Source organism: Salvelinus sp. IW2-2015, linkage group LG2 (assembly GCF_002910315.2).
Source record: "Salvelinus sp. IW2-2015 linkage group LG2, ASM291031v2, whole genome shotgun sequence".
Taxonomy (NCBI): domain Eukaryota; kingdom Metazoa; phylum Chordata; class Actinopteri; order Salmoniformes; family Salmonidae; genus Salvelinus; species Salvelinus sp. IW2-2015.
Window position 1 is genome coordinate 34,849,464 of NC_036839.1, and position 24,035 is coordinate 34,873,498.

General features: G+C 44.5%; 1 protein-coding gene across 1 annotated transcript in view; it reads left to right on the plus strand.

Moving 5' to 3' along the window:
• The window catches only part of LOC111978987 (anosmin-1-like), a 70,109-nt gene that overhangs the window by 22,658 nt on the left and 23,416 nt on the right, over positions 1 to 24,035 (plus strand). The window contains exons 3-4 of the mRNA XM_024009251.2: positions 20,357 to 20,419; positions 21,074 to 21,296. Coding sequence (XP_023865019.1) covers positions 20,357 to 20,419; positions 21,074 to 21,296 — 286 coding nt within the window. The remainder of the gene's footprint in view (positions 1 to 20,356; positions 20,420 to 21,073; positions 21,297 to 24,035) is intronic.

Consider the following 24,035-nt stretch of genomic DNA (forward strand, 5'->3'; position numbering starts at 1 on the left):
GAGAAGTAGATTTGAAGTGTTTCTCTAAGAGAAATACTTACAATCCAGATAGCAGTGGAATGTGATTAGGTCAGTCTCACTCCCTATGAAGAACTGTGGTGTTGTAGATGTTTCTCACGTAGATGGTGAGTGGTCTGAAGCTTCCAGATTCCAAATCATCCACATTTCATTTATAATTCCTCGAGTCACAGTGTATGGAAACAACAGGAACACGTTGGCAAAGACTAAATGCATTTAATTGCCCACAATTCACCACGGACTACATGGTAGTCTCTTTCTCTCCTATTGTGTGGAAAATATGATCTGATTATCACAACTTGAAATCTTATCTTGCATTGTGAAACAAAGTCTAAACAAATGACTGAGTGATGCTGGGAAAGTGCATTAGCTTGTTCTCCCATTCTATGGTCCACTTTCATCCATCATCATGCAGGACGATGTGGTGGTTCCTATTATCACTGGTATGAGGGGGAGACTAGAGTACAGTAATCAGATGGGACGTTAAGCTGAGTGGTGTGTGACAGAGGGGGACTGCCACAGAGGGCCCATCTCTTTCCCAGGCCACCGCAGCACAGTGAAAGGACAACTAGACATGTTTATAACCCATCTGACCCCGTCTGATGGAGACATCCTGTTGAGTCTAATTGTCATGACATGTAAACCGAGCCCTGAGAAAGATGATAAGTGAGGCTCACATTACCAGCCACTGTAATATTCACCTCTTGTCTTGGCTGGCTGGCTGGTGGCRTAATGTAACAACAGTACCAAACGACCAGACCAGAATGAGTCATCATCTTCGATTGTTGTGTCGGTATGTAGTATGTTTCAGAAATGATATAGTAGTGAGTTGGATGTTGGTGGCTGTTATGGGTGAAACTTCAGAGTCCTGAAGTATTAAGTGAACTGCTATTGCATTCCACAGCAGACAGACAAAGCCTCGATTCTGGCTGGGCTGGGCTTTTTTAGTATTTTTTTTRGAGCTCATAAATTAAACAGGCACCTCTGTGAATGACATGTATAATGCATGAACCCTCCCACTCCTCTTTCCCCTCCTCCTCCCCCTCTTTCCCCTTCTCTCTTTCTGGCAAGATATTCCTCCAAGGCTCTTTGTTGTCTGTTCCCTTCAACTGCATTTAAATTAATAATTTAAAGTGAAACTCAAAATGTCTGTGATACCACCTGCTAGGTTGCTCACTGTTTCCCACTCTATTGAAGAACAGAATAGCAAGTCTTCAACCATTGGTTATTATGGCGCCTGAGGGGATGGCTGCCATTTTTAYGGCTCCTAACCAACTGTGCTATTTAGTTTTTTTTGCATTGTTTCTAATGAACCGTCTCTTATAACTGAAAATAGCTTCTGGATATCAGAAGAGCGATCACTCACCTCGAACTGGACATTAATTTTTTCTTTAATGAGTCATACGCGAAGGATATACTGCTTCTCCGAGACCAGGCCCAAATCCCCGTAATTCGCGTGACGAAAAGACAGAAATACATGGGGCGGCGATCGGGGTGCCTTGTGAGAATTTATCGGCGAGTGGTTAACCCGCCTCTATCATCCGTTCTGTTGGCCAATGTGCAATCACTGGGAAATGAACTGGATGATCTCTACTCAAAACTATCCTACCAACGGGACATTAAACTGTAATATCTTATCACCGAGTCGTGACTGAACGATGACACAAATAATATTCAGTTGGCCGTGCCGGACAGAACAGCTACGTCTGGTAAGACGTGGTGGGGGTGTGTCAATTTGTCAATAACAGCTGGTGTGCGATGTCTAATATTAAGGAGGTCTTGAGGTATTGCGCGCCTGAGGTAGAGTACCTCATGATAAACTGTAGACCACTATCTACCATCTATTTTTCGTAGCCTTCTATTTACCACCACAAACCGATGCTGGCACTAAGATCGCACTCAACGAGCTGTATAAGGTCATAAGCAAACAAGAAAATGCTTATGCAGAAGCGGCACTCCTWGTGGCCCTCCATTTGGCAAATCTGACCATAATTCTATCCTCCTGATTCCTGCTTACAAGCAAATACTAAATCAGGAAGTACCAGTGACTCGCTCAATACGGAAGTGGTCAGATGACGCGGATGCTACACTTCAGGACTGTTTTGCTAGCACAGACTGGAATATGTTCCGGGAATCATCCAATGGCATTGAGGAGTATACCAGCTCAGTCACTGTCTTCATCAATAAGTGCATCRACGACATTGTCCCCACAGTGACCGCACATACATATCCCAACCAGAAGCCATGGATTACAGGCAACATCCGCACCAAGCTGAAGGCTAGCGCTGCCGCTTTCAAGGAGCGGGACACTAATCCGGACATTTATAAGAAATCCCGCTATGCCCTTAGACAAACCATCAAACAGGCAAAGCGTCAATACGGGACTAAGATTGAATTCTACTACGCTGGCTCTGATGCTCGTCGGATGTGGCAGGGCTTGCAAACTCTTACGGACTACAAAGGGTAACCCAGCCGTGAGCAACCCAGTGACGCGAGCCTACCAGACGAGCTAAATGCCTTTTTTATGCTCGCTTCCAGGCAAGCAACACTGAAGCATGCATGAGAGCTCCAGCTGTTTCCAGATGACTTTAAACAGGTCAACATTCACAAGCCTCGGGGTCCAGATGGATTACCAGGACTTGTACTCAGAGTATGCATGATCCAACTGGAAGGTTTTCAACCTCTCCCTGACAGAGTCTGTAATACCTACATGTTTGAAGCAGACCACCATAGTCCCTGTGCCCAAGATGCGAAGGTAACCTGCATGAATGACTATCGCCCCATAGCACTCATGTCGGCAGCCATGAAGTGCTTTGAAATGCTGGTCATGGCTCACATAAACACCATCGTCCCGGAAACCCGAGACCCTCTCCAATTCGCAAACCGCCCCAACAGATCCACAGATGAAGAAACCTGTCGCACTCCACACTGACCTTTTTTCTTCCTGGACAAAAGCACACCTACAGTACCAGTCAAAAGTTTCCACACACCTACTCATTCAAGGGTTTCTATTTATTTAGACTGTTTTCTACATTAGAGCACAATGTTGTTTTGAGAACCTTGGATGGATAATGGTATTCACAAAGTTTTATAACCACTTCTCTTTCAAGGCCGTTTAGAGTTGGCATGTAATGTAATATTTAATTGTGTCAAAGAACAAATGTATGTTGACTTGTCATACATTCCTGCTGCTCATAATTGTTATTTCCCTGTTAATTATATTGGTGCATGAGCTATAAAAAAAATTCTGGGGAATATTTAATTGCTATATGCTTTGACAGCTTATGACTAGGGTTGCAATATTCCGGTAACTTTCAATAAATTCTTTACTTTATTGAAAGTTATATTCCCCAGAATATTTTTCTTTGGTGATTGACACCAAATGGCGGATGTCAAGTGGTTGATAAATGAGTTTTAGAAACAAATCTGAGATAATAACCAAGGGCCTTGTGAAAGGAGTTGATGAACCCTAGGAAGAGGGGAATGGAAACCAGACTGTTTTCTCCACTAGTCTGTTTTCTCCACTAGTCCACTCCACTAGTCTGTTATGACAGACATATAGAAAGATGCAGACATATAGAAAGAGGCATGTCTGTGTTCTTTACGCTGTGCTGTGAACCTATGAGAGGGCGTATGGTGACATGAGTCATGTAATCCATGGTAAACATCATAACCAACACAAACCAATGAGAATGCCTTTTGAAGTATACGTCGTCTTGAGTCAAACCAGAGCTTAAATTGTGTGTGTGAAGGATGTCACGTTGCTTGCTTAGCGAGTACCGTTTCCTCCTGATCTGGCTCACACCGAGGCTTCGAACCCAGGACCTCTGCGTTGCTAGCACACGTGACCGTCTTCCCGACGGTGGCATGCGTAAAGCTAGATAAAAGTAGGGAGGTGCATCTTTCCCTCTGAAGGGAAAGATACATGGGCTACGATACAGGAACGATACGTTTTACTTTGCATGTATATGTCTAAATTGGGGTACGCTCTATGCYGTCGGGGGTACGCCCCMAAAAAATGTGATCCACATTTTAAAAAATATATAATTATCTTCACATTTTCAAACAGTCCATTTATATTTTCCAACGAGGTTATATATTTGGGAGTTTTTTTCCTCTCGCCTGAGTAGCCTCGTTTCACTGCCAAAAATAAAATTTAAAACATCTAGTATTCAGCGAAATAACAACACGATGTCAAATACAGGTAGCCTAGTCAAATAATTAACATCCAATCACATTAACCGTTACTCTCTCGCGAGAATTCCACTAACGGTCCGTATGTAGCCAAACGTAGCTGCTGCTCATTCCGTTTACTTGAAAATTGATAAATGGTTAAAAACATAAGGCCCGCGTCCATAGAGACACATACCAGCTCGACTTGTAGTACTGCTACTACCAGCAGTGCTGCACCTTTTTGACGACACAAGTTCTGCTTCCACGAGCACATCCAATGCTAGCATTAGTAACTCTACATTTGTTGTTAGCCCAGCTATTATGGACACTGACAGTTGTGAATCTAATGCATCCGAAGAGCTACTGCCCCCTTACCCGGGAAAGCACCGAACAACAGATGGGGACATTAGACCAATGAAGAGGTGCAAATATGATGAGAACTACATTTGATTTGGGGTTTACATATTGGGAGTAGTGCCTTTCCCCAGCCAGAGTGTGTTTATATGTGCAAAAGTACTATCTCACAACTCAATGAAACCTTCACTCTTGCACAGACATTTCGGAAAAAAACAAGCCATGGGAGTTTGAGTGAGAATTAAGATGACTTTCAAAGAGTAAGATATGTATAAAAGCAACAGATACCATTTAATTAGGAGCTAAAAGCGTCTTATATGGTGAGCTACCGAGTGGCTTGGACAGGTGTAACAGTATAACTTTAGACCGTCCCCTCGCCCCGACCTGGGCGCGAACCAGGGACCCTCTGCACACATCAACAACTGACACCCACGAAGCGTCGTTACACAAAAGCCGCGGCCCTTGCAGAGCAAGGGGAACCACTACTTCTAGGTTTCAGAGCAAGTGATGTAACCGACTGAAAGGCTGCTAGCTCGCACCACCGCTAACTAGCTAGCCATTTCACATCCGTTACACTCACCCCCCTTTCGACCTCCTCCTTTTCCGCAGCAACCAGTGATCCGGGTCAACACTGTACTGTACTGTACTGATGGTGCAGTATAACTTTAGACCGTCCCCTCGCCCCAACACGGGCGTGAACCAGGGACCCTCTGCACACATCAACAACAGTCACCCACAAAGCGTCGTTACCCATCGCTCCACAAAAGCCGCGGCCCTTGCAGAGCAAGGGGAACCACTACTTCTAGGTCTCAGAGCAAGTGACGTCACCGATTGAAAGGCTATTAGAGCGCACCACCGCTAACTATCTAGCCATTTCACATCCGTTACACAGGCAAGCCCCATACTATTGTGGAGGACTTAATTATTCCTGCTGCCGCGGATATGACTGGGACAATGCTCGAGGAAAAGGCCCAAAAAACTATACAGAAAATGTCTTCATCAAACAACACTGTTTCAAGGCGCATCAGTGACACGGCAGGAGATGTTTTGAAATAATTACTGCTTCGCATACAAGCCAGTGAATTCTATGTGTTACAACTAGATGAGTCAACAGACGTGGCGGGCCTGGCCCAGCTCCTGGTATATGTCCGTTACATTTATGAGGGGCCAATTAAGGAAGACATCTCTTCTGGAAACCAGGACAACAGGAGAGGCTATTTCTAAAGTACTGTACAGCTTTGTGACATCAAATGGACTTTGGTGGTCAAGATGTATTGCTATCTGTACTGATGGTGCAAAAGCCATGACAGGGAGACATAGTGGAGTGGTAATACGCATGCATGCAGTTGCTCCCGAAGTCACTTGGGTACACTGCAGCATCCACCAAGAGGCTCTTGCTTGCAGGGGAATGCCTGACAGCTTGAAAGATGTTTTGGACACTACAGTGAAAATGGTTAACTTTGTTAAAGCAAGGCCCCTGAACTCTCATATTTTTTGCACTATGCAATGATATGGGCAGCAACCATGTAACGCATTGACAACATATTGAAGTGCGCTGGTTTTCAAGGGGCAAAGTATTGACACAAAAAAAAAAAATGTTTTATTGAGAGACGAGCTTAAAGTTTTTGTTACTGACCATAATTTTCACTTGTCTGACCGCTTGCATGATGATGAGTTTCTCACACGACTGGCCTATCTGCGTGATGTTTTTTCTCGCCTGAATGATCTGAGTCTAGGACAAAATTGAGGCTATGATTAAGAAGTTAGAACTCTTCTCTGCCTGCATTGACAAGGACACCACACACGTCTTTCCATCATTGTTTGGTTCTTTTGTGTGCAAATTAACTCAAGCTTACGGACTATGTCAAATGTGATATAGCGAAGCACCTGAGTGAGTTGGGTGCGCAATTACGCAGGTACTTTCCCAAAACGGATGACACGAACAATTCAATTCGTTATCCCTTTCATGCCCTGCCTCCAGTCCACTTACGGATATCTGAACAAGAGAGCCTCATTGAAATTGCAACAAGCGGTTCTGTGAAAATGTAATTTAATCAGAAGCCACTGCCAGATTTTTGGATTGGGCTGCGCTTAGAGTATCCTGCCTTGGCAAATCGCACTGTTAAGAAAATAATGCCCTTTGCAACCACTTACGTATGTGAGAGTAGATTCTCGGCCCTCACCAGCATGAAAACTAAATACAGGCACCGATTGTATATGGAAATTTATTTAAGACTGAKACACTCTCCAATACAAATAAACATTGCAGAGTTATATGCATCCTTTCAAGCACACCATTTTCATTAACCTGTGGTRAGTTATTCACAATTGTTGATGAACAAATAAAGTTTTGTATGTAAGATGGTTAAATAAAGAGCATAATTATTGATTATTACCAAGACAGTCGTGAAGAGACCTCGACAAAACCTTTCCCCTCTCAGGAGACTGAAAATATTTGGCATGGGTCCCCAGATCCTCAAATAGTTCTACAGCTGCACCATCGAGAGCTTCCTGACCGGTTGCATCACCACGTGGCAACTGCTCGGCATCTGACCGTAAGGCGCTACGGAGGCTCTCTACAGAGATTAACATTTACACCCCTCCCCCCCCCACTCCATTACATTTTTCGCTGTTGCTACGCATTTTCTATTATCTATGCATAGTCACTTTACCCATACCTACATGTACAAATTACCTCAACTAACCTGTACCCCCACACATTGTACCGGTACCCCCTGTATATATCCTCGTTATTGTTATTTTATTGTTACTTTTTTACASWTTTTTTATTACGTTTATTTAGTAAATATTTTCTTAACCAACAATGCAGTTCAAGAAAGAGTTAAGGGATTGTTAGTAAGCATTTCATTGTAACCTGTGACAAACAAGATTTAAATTGAATGCCAGGCACACCGGTTTGGGTTTATCACGCTCAACAGTTTCCAGTGTATATCAAGAATGGTCCACCACCCAAAGGACATCCAGAAAACTTAACACAACTGTGAGAAGCGTTGGAATCAACATGGGCCAGCATCCCTGTGAAATGCTTTCGACACCTTGTAGAGTCCATACCTCGATGAATTAAGGCTGTTGTGAGGGCAAAAGGGGGTGCAACTCAATATTAGGAAGGTGTTCCTAATGTTTGTACACTCACTGTACATGAYTGTTCATAGCAAAACTATTGCTGATGGTGAACTTGAACAATTTACATAAAATCGACAATGACCTACCAAATTAACGTTGGTTGTCACTCAACTAATAAAGCCTAATATTGCTCCAGCCATTTTACAAACATTTGAATGCTGAAGGTGACTGGGGGCCTACCTTTCGTTAGTCAGTGCATGAAGCAGCGACCAGTGTGACTAACACGCATGTGTCCGGACGTGGCCATTCCACTCCGTTGTGGACGTCCCCATTTGAAATGCATGACATCTGGCGCAACGTAATGGAGTGCTTATGGATAATGTGAACGAGGCTTAAGTTTCACACATCCCCATGTGCTACACGTGCATGGATGCGTGTGTGTCCGTTTGTTTGTGCGTGTGTGCTGGGGGGGTGTAGAATCAAGTTTCAAGTTAGAGCACTTCAGTTAATCGGCCTCCTTCTCCTCCAACCTTGACATACATAATCCACTCACACACTCTAGTGTGGCAGCGTGCCTTGACTGAATTTCCAAACACACCTGTGTTGGTTTACTGCACACACAGAGAGAGAGAGACAACTTGAGAGCCTAATGCACACCCACACCTCATGTTACTCACAGTCCACTGAAGGAACGTCGACGGTTTACTGAACTCAAGGTACACTGAACTTTATAGTGTAATAGCTCACGATAGTCACTCCACCCAGATTTATTGTCAACATTTTTACAATCCTATGAAAGTTAATGGCAAATCAAAGACCTATTGGAAAGCCTTTAGACTCTAAAGGCTTTCCAAGTTTAGAGCATACGATTTTCTACTTATTCACGACCCAACACTCGATGAAATATGTTTAAACTGTTCTGATGTGTTGACCTCATGCTTGTTTTGATACTCCCTGTGTGCATCAGCCGAMAGGCAACTCCTCACCAGATGTACAAATTCATTAATTTAAAATATGTAATGAAATTCACTTTTTAAAATGTTTTCTAGGACAGGGTTGAAATAAAACGCTTGACTTGAATATGGATTTGGATGGAAATCAAGCTGACTTTTTGAAATCTCTATGCAGTTTGAAGTGGGCCCTCTGCCATGAATAAGAATGAAGGGGAACATAGGAAAGACGGGAGAAACATCAAGAGTAATGGTGCTCAAAGCAGCTCTTCTGAGACGGCGGGCGGGAGGGAGGGAAAGGACGGGGATAAAGAGCGAGAACTTTAACCAGGTAGCTCCTGTGTGGGTCGATAAATATGAGCTGGGCTCTTAGCAAGCGAGTGGCGCTGGAGTAATTGAGTCTGGTGATGTGTGTGAAAAGTGCCAGGGCAGCAGATAAGGGTCATAACTTATCTGCGATAGGAGGTGAGATTTACAGTGTGTGATCAACAACAGAGATCCCTCCATATAGCCCTCTCCCAGAGGAGTTTTGTCCCTACTGCTGCAACCTCCCTGGGACTCCAGACACGCCTCGTAAATATCTCCCCCACCACCAACTCACCTCGCTAAGCTGACATTGAACTTCAGGGCCAYGATCGATAGTTTCTACTGGCTCCAACCATCTTTTGCTTTATAGGGGGGAACGTATACGATGGATTGGGGAGGCCTGTTGTGTATTAATAGGGCCTAGGTGACATTATAGTCAACTTCATAGTTGAAAGAATGGATGGAAAGCTATCATATTGGTTATCCACGTGTAGAAATATTATGTTTATTTTTATGGATCACAGTACGTTTATGAAATGAAGGAATTAATCATATAGCTTGTCGTTGGAAAGCCACACACATCTCTCCTAAACCCGCCCATGATTGTACAAATATGCTCAGACGGTATGGGAAAACGTCTCCTATGTAATACGTTAGTATGAATGATGTTCCTGCCTTTTATTATGTCTACAGTGTGTGTTGTGTAGCCTGCGGCAATCTCGACTGGTAGCGTTTTACGTTTCATTAACTGAAGCATAACACTTTCTGTGACATTTTATGCAAGACATTTTTCAGAGTTTGTTGTTCCAGCTGTCCCCGTTGGGAAGTGAGCCTTTTTTTACGATGGACTAAGATAACCAGCATGCGCCCAGCCGCCCGGGGAAGTAGAAGTCTAGAATGCAGCACACCACACACACACACACACACACACACACACACACACACACACACACACACACACCACAACACACACACACACAACACACACACATAGCTAAGCAGTATTCCCCACCCCCTACTTCTTAACCAAGAGTGAGACGGGGCTGTGGCATTGGCAGCCATTCAGTCCCTGACTCTCACATCGGCCCCACAGAAAGCCTTTTAGGGCTCACCAGTGCAACAACTGCTGTGTTTTACTACAGCGTGAAATTGGGAGTGATGGGCCATGACTGGCTCTACTTCGCCATGCAGAATGTACTGTACCACTCACTGTTCTGGGAGGATGATAAGGACTCAAAGGGAGAGTCGGGATCACAAACACTTTTGTTCATACATTGCTCTAGCCAAGAAATCTGGTGGAACTCAAGCCTCTACCGATAGTCAATGTGCTCGTTCACATCTGGGAGTGAAAACAGTTCAATTCACCATATTGTTTGTGTAGAAACTTGCATATAAATATGTTAACGCATCATAGAACAATCTCATGTTGCGTTGTTATTCCAAAAGATGTTAGCCTGGATGCCAGTCTTAGAGTTGAAGCTGATGCCTAAGACTGGCATCCAGGTTAACCAGACAGATGCAACATGACCAGCACAATTAGCCACCTTCCCTTCCATGTTGTCTTTTGATTGATGAGTCACCTTTTGTAATTATACAGAGCGTCTCCTATTTGCTTTGGCAAGACATCTGTCATGGCTCACGCTCCCTCTCCTACTAAAATGTCAGTTCTGTGGGTGTGACTGTCGAAACGCCGACAGATTGTCAGTTACCTGGGAGAGCTCTCACAGTGAGGAACTCAAATACTTATTATTTTATGACATATCCACTCCCTCAGAGAAAGAGATTGTCAGACAGGTAAAATCCTTAGCAATGCACTTCCTTTCTTACTTTTTTTTTTATTGTATGAAAACATATTTTTGTGCAAAATTATTGTGAGACGAATGTCGAAAGTGATAAGCTACATGCACTAACACACACAGTCGGATCTATGTTGTAATCTTTTGCGCATGGAATGCCATCTGAATTCCACTTGTCTTGACACGCAAGCATTTCAAACGCAAGTTTCAATCCATTTTCACTTCACATATAAACTCAGCAAAAAAAGAAACGTCCCTTTTTCAGGACCCTATCTTTTCAAAGATAATTCGGAAAAATCCAAATAACTTCACAGATCTTCATTGTAAAGGGTTTAAACACTGCGTCCCATGCTTGTTCAATGAACCATAATGAATGAATGAATGAACATGCACCTGTGGAACGGTCGTTAAGACACTAACAGCTTACAGACGGTAGGCAATTAAGGTCACAGTTATGAAAACTTAGGACACTAAAGATGCCTTTCTACTCACTTTGAAAAACACCAAAAGATGCCCAGGGTCCCTGCTCATCTGCGTGAATGTGCCTTAGGCATGCTGCAAGGAGGCATGAGGACTGCAGATGTGGCCAGGGCAATAAATTGCAATGTCCGTACTGTGAGACGCCTAAGACAGCGCTACAGGACAGACAGCTGATTGTTCTCGCAGTGGCAGTCCACGTGTAACAACACCTGCACAGGATCGGTACATCTGAACATCACACCTGCGGGACAGGTACAGGATGGCAACAACAACTGCCCGAGTTAACCAGGAACGCACAATCCCTCCATCAGTGCTCAGTCTGTCCGCAATAGGCTGAGAGGCTGGACGGAGTGCTTGTAGGCCTGCTGTAAGGCAGGTTCTCACCAGACATCACCGGCAACAACGTCGCCTATGGGCACAAACTCACCGTTGCTGGACCAGACCGGTCTTGCAAAAAGTGTGCGGTTTTGTCTCACCAGGGGTGATGGTCGGATTTGCGTTTATCGACGAAGGAATGAGCGTTACACTGAGGCCTGTACTCTGGAGCGGGATCGATTTGGAGGTGGAGGGTCCGTCATGGTCTGGGGCGGTGTGTCACAGCATCATCGGCTGAATTTGTTGTCATTGCAGATAATCTCAACGCTGTGCGTTTCAGGGAAGACATCCTCCTCCCTCATGTGGTACCCTTCCTGCAGGCTCATCCTGACATGACCCTCCAGCATGACAATGCCACCAGGCATACTGCTTGTGATTTCCTGCAAGACAGGAATGTCAGTGTTCTGTCATGGCCAGTGAAGAGCCCGGATCTCAATCCCATTGAGCACGTCTGGGACCTGTTGGACCAGAGGGTGAGTGCTAGGGCCATTCCCCCCAGAAATGTCTGGGAACTTGCAGGTACCTTTGTGGAAGAGTAACATCTCACAGCAAGAACTGGCAAATCTGGTCCAGTCCATGAGATGCACTGCAGTACTTAATGCAGTTGGAGGCCACACCAGATACTGACTGTTACTTTTGATTTTGACCCCCCCCCCCTTTGTTCAGGGACACATTATTCCATATCTGTTACTCACATGTCTGCTGAACTTGTTTGGTGTATGTCTGTTGAATCTTGTTGTGTAAACATTTGTATGACCATATGTTAAGTTTGCTGAAAATAAACCCAGTTGACAGTGAGAGGACGTTTCTTTTTTTGCTGAGTTTATATCCAATTGTGATGAACCATACAGGGACCTGAGCCTTTCTTCAACCAATGGAATGCATTTATTCCCATGCACACATGATCTTTTAATGGGAAAATTGGCTTGATCCCACGGCTTACGTGTGTATGTTAAGTGATTTGTAGAGGGGATTTTAGGGCTTTGGCATGTGCTTTGTCTGCYGGCTGAGGTTCCTTTAGGCTAGATAGGCTGGTCGTTAGTGCTACTTCTACCCAGGAAGCCTACTATACTTTACTGCAACTGGAAATGTGTTAGGCTTAAATTAGCACATTTAACTTATCATTTGTGAGGACATATGCGGTTTTGAAAGACACTTCAGTAGGATTATGTAAACATGCATTTTATTATGAATGAGTATGTTATTGTATGTAAAACTATTGCTCTAATGCACTTGAAGTTTTCTTGAAAGTTATTTCCTGTTTCCCCCCTGTGGTTTCTTTTGAGTCTCCAGGGGTTCATTCTGAACTTGTGCTCATCACATACAGTCAATACTGTACTTGGTTTTAGGGGAGGTTGAAGCAACTGAAGAAAAATGTAACTGTCTCCCGCCTCTATCCGCTTTCTCTCACTCCTCAACACTTGAGTGTCCAGACAGTGTTCCTCCAACCCCACTCAGAAGGAGAGACCAAACCAGAGTTCTGAGAGACCACAGTGTGTAATTGAGAACTGGCAGGTGAGCTGAGCGCAGGGCCCTGATTGCTCCATGTTCCTCCCAGAAGCCAGGTTTACGCACTCCATAAAAAGCAAATAAACTTTTCACTGGAAATGGTATAATGACAGATGCTGCTAATGAGCTAATTCAAAACTCATAAACACAGATTCAGCTCCCTGACTGAGATGAGTCATTTCTTACATCAACGGTGCATTTTAAGAGATTATTATACGCTCGTCTCTGCGTCAGTGAAACATGGACAAATACTGTACTTTATCCTCTGACTGACTAATATACTGTATCTAATGGTTTTTGAGACTGAAGCGAGACATCCAGAAGTCTTTGGCCACGAGTTCACCTCACGAACACTCATTAGCTCTCATTTCTCCTCTCACAGAAGGTCTCCATCTCGTTTATCAAATATGATTCCCCCCTGCCGACCAAGATATTGGACTTTCCCATACAAGGAATGCGGTGGTGGAGTCTGACAGTTAGCTGCTGGGTTTCTGTTGGAGCTGGTGCAGAGGGTCTAAGTTGAATGGAGCTGACTAGCTCTGGCAGGTCTCTGGTCACTGTGGTTTTGGCCCGTCACTGTGGCTACACAGAAGCAGTGGTTCCTCTGTGGGAGACTCTCCTACGGGCTCTGCCAGTACCACTGGTTCAGTTGCAGCCAACTAGCAGCACCAGGAACACATCAACCTCCAGCCCCTTTATCCTACCTGAGGTTCTGAACTCATGCCCCTTTTCTGCGGTGGCATCTGATGCCTGATTCCCTTGGACATGCATGAACTTTCATGTTTTATTACATTTAGCCTTATTGAGTTTGATTTGTGGAGGGCAAGCTGTTGTATTTACAGCGATTGGAGTCTGACCGTTATTGGTGTATTTTCATTTTCAATTCCTCATGTTGGGCTAATCAACTTGCACTGCAGTCACAACTAGGCTGCTCTTTGACCCCATGCCTGTGCCAAACATCCAGTAAATAAATTCCACGTGTTTGAAAAGGGAATCCCAAGAACATTTTAACTGGGTGTGTATCATCTATTAACCATGCTATATGTGTACGACTGGTCGAGGTTCAGAGCGAGGGAAAGCATTGGTGCCAACGCCAAACTGTATCAGGTCCAGACATGAGGTGGAAGGGGGGAAGAGGGTGGTTGAGGGGGGTTATGCTGATGCATTTTTTTTTTAAAGGAATTTGTCAAGGGCAGAAGAGCCAGACAAAATATCCCAGCTATTGAATGGATTTTGGGAGTCACGACAACTTTGTGCTCTTTGTTCTATTCAGAAACAAATCCCCCTTGGACCTTGGCCTGTTACCTCCTTTTGTAGAAAATTGTTGATCTCAGAAGGTATGTGGGGTATCTGCAACAAAGAGGTATGATCGCTGATTGCGGTGTGTGCCATGGAAGTGGCTGAGGGAGGTGCTTGGCAGTCTTCGGGAGAATTCAACTATTTGCACTTTGTTACAACACTGTACATTTACCAGTAATATAATATTTTAATGTTTAATGTACATTTCGGATGAGATGCATAATTGGTACTATACCCGCTAGTTATCAAAATTCAGAAAAGAGCTATTAAATTCTACAACCACCTAAAAGGAAGTGAAGCACATTCCACCACAAAGCCCTCACCTACAGAGAGATGAACCTAGAGAAGAGTCACCTTAGCCAGCTGGTTCTGTGGCTCTGTTCACAAACAGAGCTCCAGGGCAGCAATGAAATTGGACCCAACCAAATTATGAGAAAGTAAAAAAAKATTAACTATTTGAAACTGGAAAGAATCATCCAAAAAACAGAACATATTGGAATGCTCTCTGGCMCTAAACKGAGTACAGTTGCAGAATACCTGACCACTGTGATTGACTCAAAATTAAGAAATACTTGACTATGTACAGACTCTGAGCRTAGCCATGCTATTGAGAGAGGTCGCCACAGGCAGACCTGGTGCTTAAGAGAAGACAGGATTGCGCCCACTGTCCACAAAATGAGGTGGAACTTGAGCTGCACTTCCTAACCTCCTGCCAAATGTATGACAACATTAGAGACATGTTTGCCAGCAGCAAAATATTTGGCCTGTTACCATGAGAAAAGGGCAACCAGTGGAACACAAACAACATTGTAAAATACCACCCAATATTTATCTGTTAATGTATCTTCCCCTAATATTTGTACTACAACTAATTGCACAATGCTAAAACATTGTACATAGCTGATAATAGCTGCTTGCATTAGATGGCGCTGGAGAAGAAGGCAGACATTTTACGTGCCCCCAACCAATTGTGATTTTTTGTTTTATTTGCAACTTATTTTTTACATAATGTTGCTGCTACTGTCTCTTATGACCGAAAATAACTTCTGGACATCAGGACWGCGATTACTCTCCACAGACTGGCAGAATACTTTGTTGTCCTTTTAACGAGGCCGACGCGAACGATATACTGCTTTCTCGGTAACAGGCCCAGATCCCCATGATTTGTGTGAAGGTGAGGTGGAGAAAAAGGGTCCGGAGGGCGGGCTGCCTTGTGAGACATCGTAGGCGATCCAATAAACCCTCACTTCCTTCCATTCTGTTAGCAAACGTGCAATCTTTGGACGATAAAATAGATGCCCTACTCGGAAGATTAAACTACCAACRGGACATTCAAAACTGTAATATCTTAAGCTCCACGGAGACGTGGCTGAACGGCGACACTGTCAACATACAGCTGGCTGGTTATATGCTGCACCGGCAGGCTAGAACAGCAGTGTCTGGTAAGACCAGGGGCGGCGGACTATGTATTTTTGTAAAAAGCAGCTGGTGCACAATATCTAAGAAAGTCTCGAACTATTGCTCCCTGAGGTAGAGTATCTCATGATAAACTGTAGACCACACTACATACCTAGAGAATATTAATCTGTATTTTTCGTAGCTGTTTACATACCRCCACAGTCAGAGGCTGGCACTAAGACAGCATAGAATTTTCTGTATTCCATCATAAGCAAACAAGAAAACGCTCACCCAGAGGTGGCGCTCCTAGTAGCCGGGGACTTTAATGCAGGGAAACTGAAAACCGTTTTACCAAATTTCTATCAGCATGTTAAATGTGTGACTAGCGGGGGAAAAAACTCTGGTCCACCTTTACTCCACACACAGAGATGCATACAAAGCTCTCCCTCKCYCYCCATTTGGCAAATCTGACCATAATTCTATCCTCCTGATTCCTGCTTAAAAGCAAAAATGAAAGCAGGGAGCACCAGTGACTAGATCAATAAAAAAGTAGTCAGAGGAAGCAGATGCTAAGCTACAGGACTGTTTTGCTAGCACAGACTGGAATATGTTCCGGGATTCCTCCAATGGTTTTGAGGAGTACACCACATCAGTCATTGGCTTCATCAATAAGTGCATTGATGACTCTGTCCCCACAGTGACCGTACATGCATGCCCCAACCAGAAGCAATGGATTACAGGAAACATCCGCACTGAACTAAAGGCTAGAGCTGTCGCTTTCAAGGAGCGGGACTCTAACCCGGAAGCTTATAAGAAATCCCGCTATGCCCTCCGACGGACCATCAAACAGGCAAAGCGTTAATACAGGACTAAGATCAAATCGTACTACACTGGCTCTGACGCTCGTCGGATGTGGCAGGGCCTGCAAAACATTAGACTACAAAGGGAAGCACAGCCGAGAGCTGCCCAGTGACACGAGCCTACCAGACGAGCTAAACTACTTCTATGCTCACTTTGAGAAAAATAACACTAACATGCATGAGAGCACCAGCCGTTTTGGAAGACTGTGTGATCACGCTCTCCGCAGCCGATGTGCGTAAGACCTTTAAACAGGTCAACATTCACAAGGCCGCAGGGCCAGACGGATTACCAGGGTGTGTACTGCGAGCATGCGCTGACCAACTGGCAAGTGTCTTCACTGACATTTTCAACCTCTCCCTGTCCAAGTCTGTAATACCAACATGTTTTAAGCAGACTGCCATAGTGCCTGTGCCCAAGAACACTAAGGTAACCTGCCTAAATGACTATCGACCCGTAGCACTCACGTCTGTAGCCATGAAGTGCTTCGAAAGCTGGTAATGGCTCACATCAAAACATTATCCCAGAAACTGCCATTTGCATACCGCCCTAACAGATTTACAGATGATGCAATCTCTATTGCACTCCATACTGCACATTCCCATCTGGACAAAAGGAACACCTACAATTTGAAGTCGGAAGTTTACATAGACTCAGGTCATTAAAACTCGTTTTTCAACCTMTCCACAAATGTCTTGTTAACGAACGATACTTTTGGCAAGTCGGTTAGGACATCTACTGTGTGCATAAGTCATTTTTCCAAAAATTGTTTAATAGACAGATTATTTCACTTCTAATTCACTGTATCACAATTCCAGTGGGTCAGAAGTTTACATACATTGACCAACTGGCAAGTGTCTTCTACATCTGTAGAAAATTCGCCTGTGCCTTTAAACAGCTTGGAAACTTCCAGAAAATGATGTCATGGCTTTAGAAGCTTCTGATAGGCTAATTGACATCATTTGAGTCCATTGGAGGTGTACCTGTGGATGTATTTCAAGGCCTACCTTCAAACTCAGTGCTCTTTGCTTGACATCATGGGAAAATCTAAAGAAATCGGCCAAGACCCCAGAAAAAAATTCTGGATCTCCACAAGTCTGGTTCATCCTTGGGAGGAATTTTCAAACGCCTGAAGGTACCACGTTCATCTGTAGAAACAATAGTACTTAAGTATAAACACCATGGGACCACGCAGCCGTTATACCGCTCTGGAAGGAGACGCGTTCTGTCTCCTAGAGATGAACGTACTTTCATTCCCAGAACTACAGCAAAGGACCTTGTGAAGCTGCTGGAGAAACGGGTACAAAAGTATCTATATCCACAGTAAAACGAGTCCTATATCGACATAACCTGAAAGGCTGCTCAGCAAGGAAGAAGCCACTGCTCCATAACTGCCATAAAAAAGCCAGAATATGGTTTACAACTGCACATGGGGACAAAGATTGTACTTTTTGGAGAAATGTCCTCTGGTCTGATGAAACAACAAAAATAGAACTGTTTGGCCATAATGACCATCGTTATGTTTGGAGGTTAAGGGAGAGGCTTGTAAGCCAAAGAACACCATCCCAAACGTGAAACATGGGGGTGGCAGCATCATGTTGTGGAGGTGCTTTGCTGCAGGAGGGACTGGTGCACTTCACAAAATAGATAGCATCATGAGGGAAGAAAATTATGTGGATATATTGAGCAACATCTCAAGACATCAGTCAGGAAGTTGAAGCTTGGTTGCAAATGGGTCTTCCAAATGGACAATGACCTGACTTGCAAGCAAAGTTGTGGCAAAATGGCTTAAGGACAACAAAGTCAAGGTATTGAAGTGGTCATCGCAAAGCCCTGACCCCAATCCCATAGAAAATGTGTGGGCAGAACTGAAAAAGCGTGTGTGAGCAAGGAGGCCTACAAACCTGACTCAGTTACACAAGCTCTGTCAGGAGGAATGGGCCAAAATTCACCCAACTTACTGTGGGAAGCTTGTGGAAGGCGACCCAATTTAAACAATTTAAAGGCAATGCTACCAAATACTAATTGAGTGTATGTAAACTTCTGACCCACTGGGAATGTGATGAATGAAATAAATAATTCTCTCTACTATTATTCTGACATTTCACGTTCTTAAAATAAAGTGGTGATCCTAATGGACCTAAAACTGGGATTTTTTGCTAGGATTAAATGTCAGAAGTTGTGAAAAACTGAGTTTAAATGTATTTTGTAAAGGTGTATGTAAACTTCCGACTTCAACTGTATGTGAGGATGCTATTCATTGACTACAGCTCAGCGTTCAACACCATAGTGCCCTCAAAGCTCATCACTAAGCTAATGACCCTTGGACTAAACACCTCCCTCTGCAACTTGATCCTGGACTTCCTGACGGGCCACCCCCAGGTGGTAAGCGTAGGGAACAACATATCCGCCACGCTGATCCTCAACACGGGGCCCCCTCAGGGGTGCGTGCTCAGTCCCCTCCTGTACTCCCTGTTCACTCATGACTGCACGGCCAGGCACTCCTCCAACACCATCGTTAAGTTTGCCGATGACACAACAGTGGTAGGCCTGATCAACGATACAGCCTATAGGGAGGTGGTCAGACCTGGCCGTGTGGTGCCAGAATAACAACCTATCCCTCAACATGATCATGACAAAGGAGATGATTGTGGACTACAGGAAAAGGTGGACAGAGCACGCTCCCATTCTCATCGACAGGGCTGCAGTGGAGCAGGTTGAGAGCTTCAAGTTCCTTGGTGTCCACATCACCAACAAACTAACATGGTCCAAACACACCAAGACAGTCGTGACGAGAGCACAACAAAGCCTGTTCCTCCTCAAGAGACTGAAAATATTTAGCATGGATCCTCAGATCCTCAAAGGTTTCTACAGCTGCACCATCGAGAGCATCCTGACTGATTGCATCACTGCCTGGTATGGCAACTGCTTGGCCTACGACCGCAAGGCACTACAAAGGGTTGTGTGAACGGCCCAGTACATTACTGGGGCCAAGCTTCCTGCCATCCAGGACCTCTATACCAGGCGGTGTYAGAGGCCCTAAAAATTGTCAGCCACCCTAGTCATAGACTGTTCCCTCTGCAACCGGACGACAAGCGGTACCGGAGAACCAATTCTAGGTCCAAGAGGCTTCTTAACAGCTTCTACCCCCAAGCCATAAGACTCCTGAACACCTAATCAAATGGCTACCCAGATTATTTGCATTGCTACCACTGCTACTCTGTTATCATCTATGCATAGTCACTTTAATAACTCTACCTAAATGTACGTATTACATCAACTAACCGGTGCCCCCGCACACTGACTCTGCACCGATACCCCCCTGTTGTTATTTTACTGCTCTTTAATTACTTGTTACTTTAATTTCTTATTCTTATCCTTATTTTTTTWAATTATACTGCATTGTTGGTTAGGGGCTCATAAGTAAGCATTTCACTGCAAGGTCTGCACCTGTTGTATTTGGTGCATGTGACTAAAATTTGATTAATATAACACTTGAAATGTCTAATATTTAAACTTTCAGTTTTACTGTTAATTTTCTAATAGTTTTTTGATTTTGTTGAATTTGTTTCTTCTCACTTTTGTTTGTTTATTTCACTTGCTTTGGCAATGTGTGTATATATACTGTATTTCCCATGCCAATAAAGCCCCTTTGAATTTAAATTGAATTGAGTGAGAGACCCTCCCTCACACACACAGTTCTTTGATGTGGCTGTCTCTTTCAAGCACTGACACCCTTCCCTCTCCCTTTCACAGTGCCTTGAGCCCTGCAAGGAATCCTGGGACCTGAAGGAAAACCAGTGCCAGGACTTATGCGAGGTACGTATGTCATCTCTGACTCTGAGATTGAGTGCTCCCTCCAGAGTGGGGAAAGTCTGAGGGAATGAAGAGCGTCAAGTGAATTGGAGACTCTTTTCTCTCTACTGTAATGTAATGGCACTCTGTTAGATTGAATCAAAGCTGTTTAACTTACTCACCACTCAAATGAGTCWTCAGTTCCAATGTAAACAGGACAATCCCTGTTAGTTCACTGACCTGCCTGTTAGACATTTTAGTCATTTAGCAGACGCCCTTATCCAGAGTGACTTACAGGAGAAACTAGGGTTAAGTGCCTTGCTCAAGGGCACATCGACAGAATTTTCACCAGATTGGCTCGGGGTTGGCACTTAACCCCCCCACAACAACAGCTTCCCAGCCACCTTGTGTGGCATCCCCCCGCATCTCTCTAAAATCTTTGTATGTATGCGTCTTTGAGGGGCTGGGTTAAAATCGGAAGTAACATTTCGGTTGGWCCTTGTGTGCAATTGACCAATAAAGTGATCTTATTAATGAAGGCCTGGAAGCTTGGCACACTGTCGCTACAAGTCATCTAACATAGATGTTTTTCCTCTGCCTTTCCTCCTGTCTGCCTACTCCTCTTGCCCCTCTCCTCCCTCTCTTCCTCCTACCACCTCGTCCCCCTCTACCCTTCAGACTCTYTTTCCCAAGAAGCACTATGAGTGTCTGACTAGCTGTGAGTTCCTGAAGTCTGTGGAGGGGGTGAAGCAGGGGGACTGCCCGGCTCCTGATAAGGCCAGTGGTTTCGCTGCAGCCTGTGTGGAGAGCTGCGAGGAGGATGGAGAGTGTTCCGCTGTCAAGAAGTGCTGCACCAATGGCTGCGGACACACCTGTCAAAACCCCAAGAACCTCTACAAAGGTACAATGACACACATCATGACATGTACATGTGCAGTATAACATCCACTGGGTACAACACCGAATCTAGATACTGTACAGGACTATTAAAATGCACTAGGAGCTTTCTGCTCCTTCCTTTTGTCCTTATATATTGATAAATACTATTGATAAATAGTATTCTGTTATTATTACAGATTGAATCTGCAGTAGGGAGAACAGCACCACTGTCTGCCCCACGGCTATTGTTATTGTTTTTGTTTTGTTAACTAAGCGGTGGTGAGGCGTGTCGCCAAACGTGGTAAAAAAACAATTGCAATCCATATTCTTCTGTTCTATCACACGTGCAATGATGTCTATGTGTCAACCTGATTGCAGTAACYCGTTGATTGCAGTAACTTTGTTGTTATATCGCAAACAGACATGGCAGTTTCACCATTTAAGGATTCCGGCTTAAACTTGAATTGATGTCGGACAACTCAGACTCACGACCCATTAGGCAGGAATACAGGCTATCGCGGACTACAAAGGCAAATCTAGCTGTGGTGCCCACGAAGCCCCCCTCCCAGATGAGCTTAACACATTCTATGCTCGCTTCAAGGCAGACAAWACCGAGCCATCCAGGAAGACTTTCTGCTCCAGACGACCAGGTGCTTTCGCTCTCCGAGGCTGACGTGTTAAACTCTCGAGTGAATACTCACAAAGCCGCTGGCCCAGATGGCATCCATGGCAGCGTCCTCAGTGTGTTCTGACCAGCTGGCGAGCGTCTTCTCTGACATCTTCAACCTGTCTCTGTCCCAGGCTGTAGTCCCCACCTGCTTCAAGGAGACCACCATCATCCCAGTGCCCAAGAGAAACAAGGTGACATTCCCAAATGACTATAGCCCTGTCACACTCACCCAGGTCATCATGAAGTGCTTCGATAGGCTGGTYATGGCCCATATCAAGGCCAGTATCCCAGGCACCCTGTACCCACTCAAATTTGCCTACCTCTCCAACAGATCCACTGAAGAATCCATTTCCATCACTATTCACATGGCCGTAACACATCTGGACAARAGGAACAGCTATGTGAGAATGCTGTTCATTGACTACAGTTCAGTATTCAACACYATTGTTCCCTCCAAGCTCAGAGCCCTGGGTCTGGACAYCACCCTCTGCAACTGGACCCTGGACTTCCTGATGGGCAGAGCACAGGCTGTGAGGATTGGCAACAACACCTCCTTCACACTAACTCTCGGGTCTACCACCTCGCGTCCTCTCCAAATACTCCAGTCAGTGTACTGACCGGTTGCATCACGACCTGGTATGGGAATTGCTCTGTCCACAACCGCAAGGCCCTCCAGCGGGTGGCGAAGACGGCCCAGTACATCACTGGGACAGTGCTCCCACCCATCCAGGACATCTASTCAAAWCGGTGCCTGAGGAAGGCCTGCAGCATCAAGGACCCCACACACCCCAGCCACAAGCTGTTCTCTCCCTTACGGCCGGGCTAACGGTATCGGAGCATGAGGTCTGATACCAACAGGCTCAGAGACTGCTGAAAACGTTAACTACACTGACCACCTGCTCTGATTCTCCACACCTTAGCACACCAGCACTCATTCACATTCACATCCGCACGCACGCGCACACACTCACTCATTCATGCTATAAACATACGTCACATCACATGCTACCAGGCTCATTATTATGGCTAAATACTGCACAATTTTAACACTTGCTTCCCCCATCCCCAAAACACATGTAGATATTGGACTATAAATTGTCTTCCTGTATTATACGTATGCTAAAATATATATTCTATTCTACTGCCATTTACTCTTTGTATTATTATCTTTCATTATTTCTTATTGTTTAGAAGGAACCTGTAAGTAAGCATTTCGTTGGATGGTGTATACCATGTGTATCCTGTACATACGACTTATAAAACTTGAGCTTCTAGTTTGTATAAATTACTAGTTTCACGAGTAGTGCTGCAAACTCCAATTTAGCTATGCAGTGAACCATACATTTGAATTTTGAGTCATTTCAAATATTTCCTGTGAGTTTCTCTTCCTCAACGCAATCCCAACATTCTGTACATATTTTATGATACATCCAGTGTGTGAAATTGTTCCAAATCAGCTTCAGGCTCACAGATGCACAGAGCGAAAGGGAGCACTCCACTCCAGTAAAACTGTTTMATGGCACAGCCTGAGGTGTCTGGATGTTGTGAGAGCTCGTAGCCCATTGGGTAAGAGCGAGACTCTGTGCCTCTGTGACGAGAGATGGAAGCTGCATCTTCTTCAGTTGTATGTTATATCAGCAGCCCACCGCCTCTCTGGCTGCTGACAGCCTTGGGCCATAATAAGGCAGGAGGAATGGAACTGGCCTCAGTGGAAATGGGGAGCCTGGCTGCTTCTTTCTGGCTGCTTCTTTCTTTAAGTCTTTGAAGCACTGCAGTGACAGAGTTGGGATTACTTTTGAAGTGCACACACAGATGTGTGTGAGGGGGGTGGAGCATATGTGTGTGTTGAAGCGTGCATTAATACTATTTCTATATTCTAAGAATCAATGGCAGTGTCATGGCCAGTTGTTGCACAGCCTTTGTAGATGGAGAAAGATGAAAGGAGATTTATTCTTGAGTTTAATGCAGGAATATACTGTCCTCAATTAAAAACATTCACCATAAATCACAGACAAACGTATAGAACCAAACAGTTGACTATCCTGCTAATCCAAACACTTACTGTAGCCTATGGTTGATTTTTGTATTGGG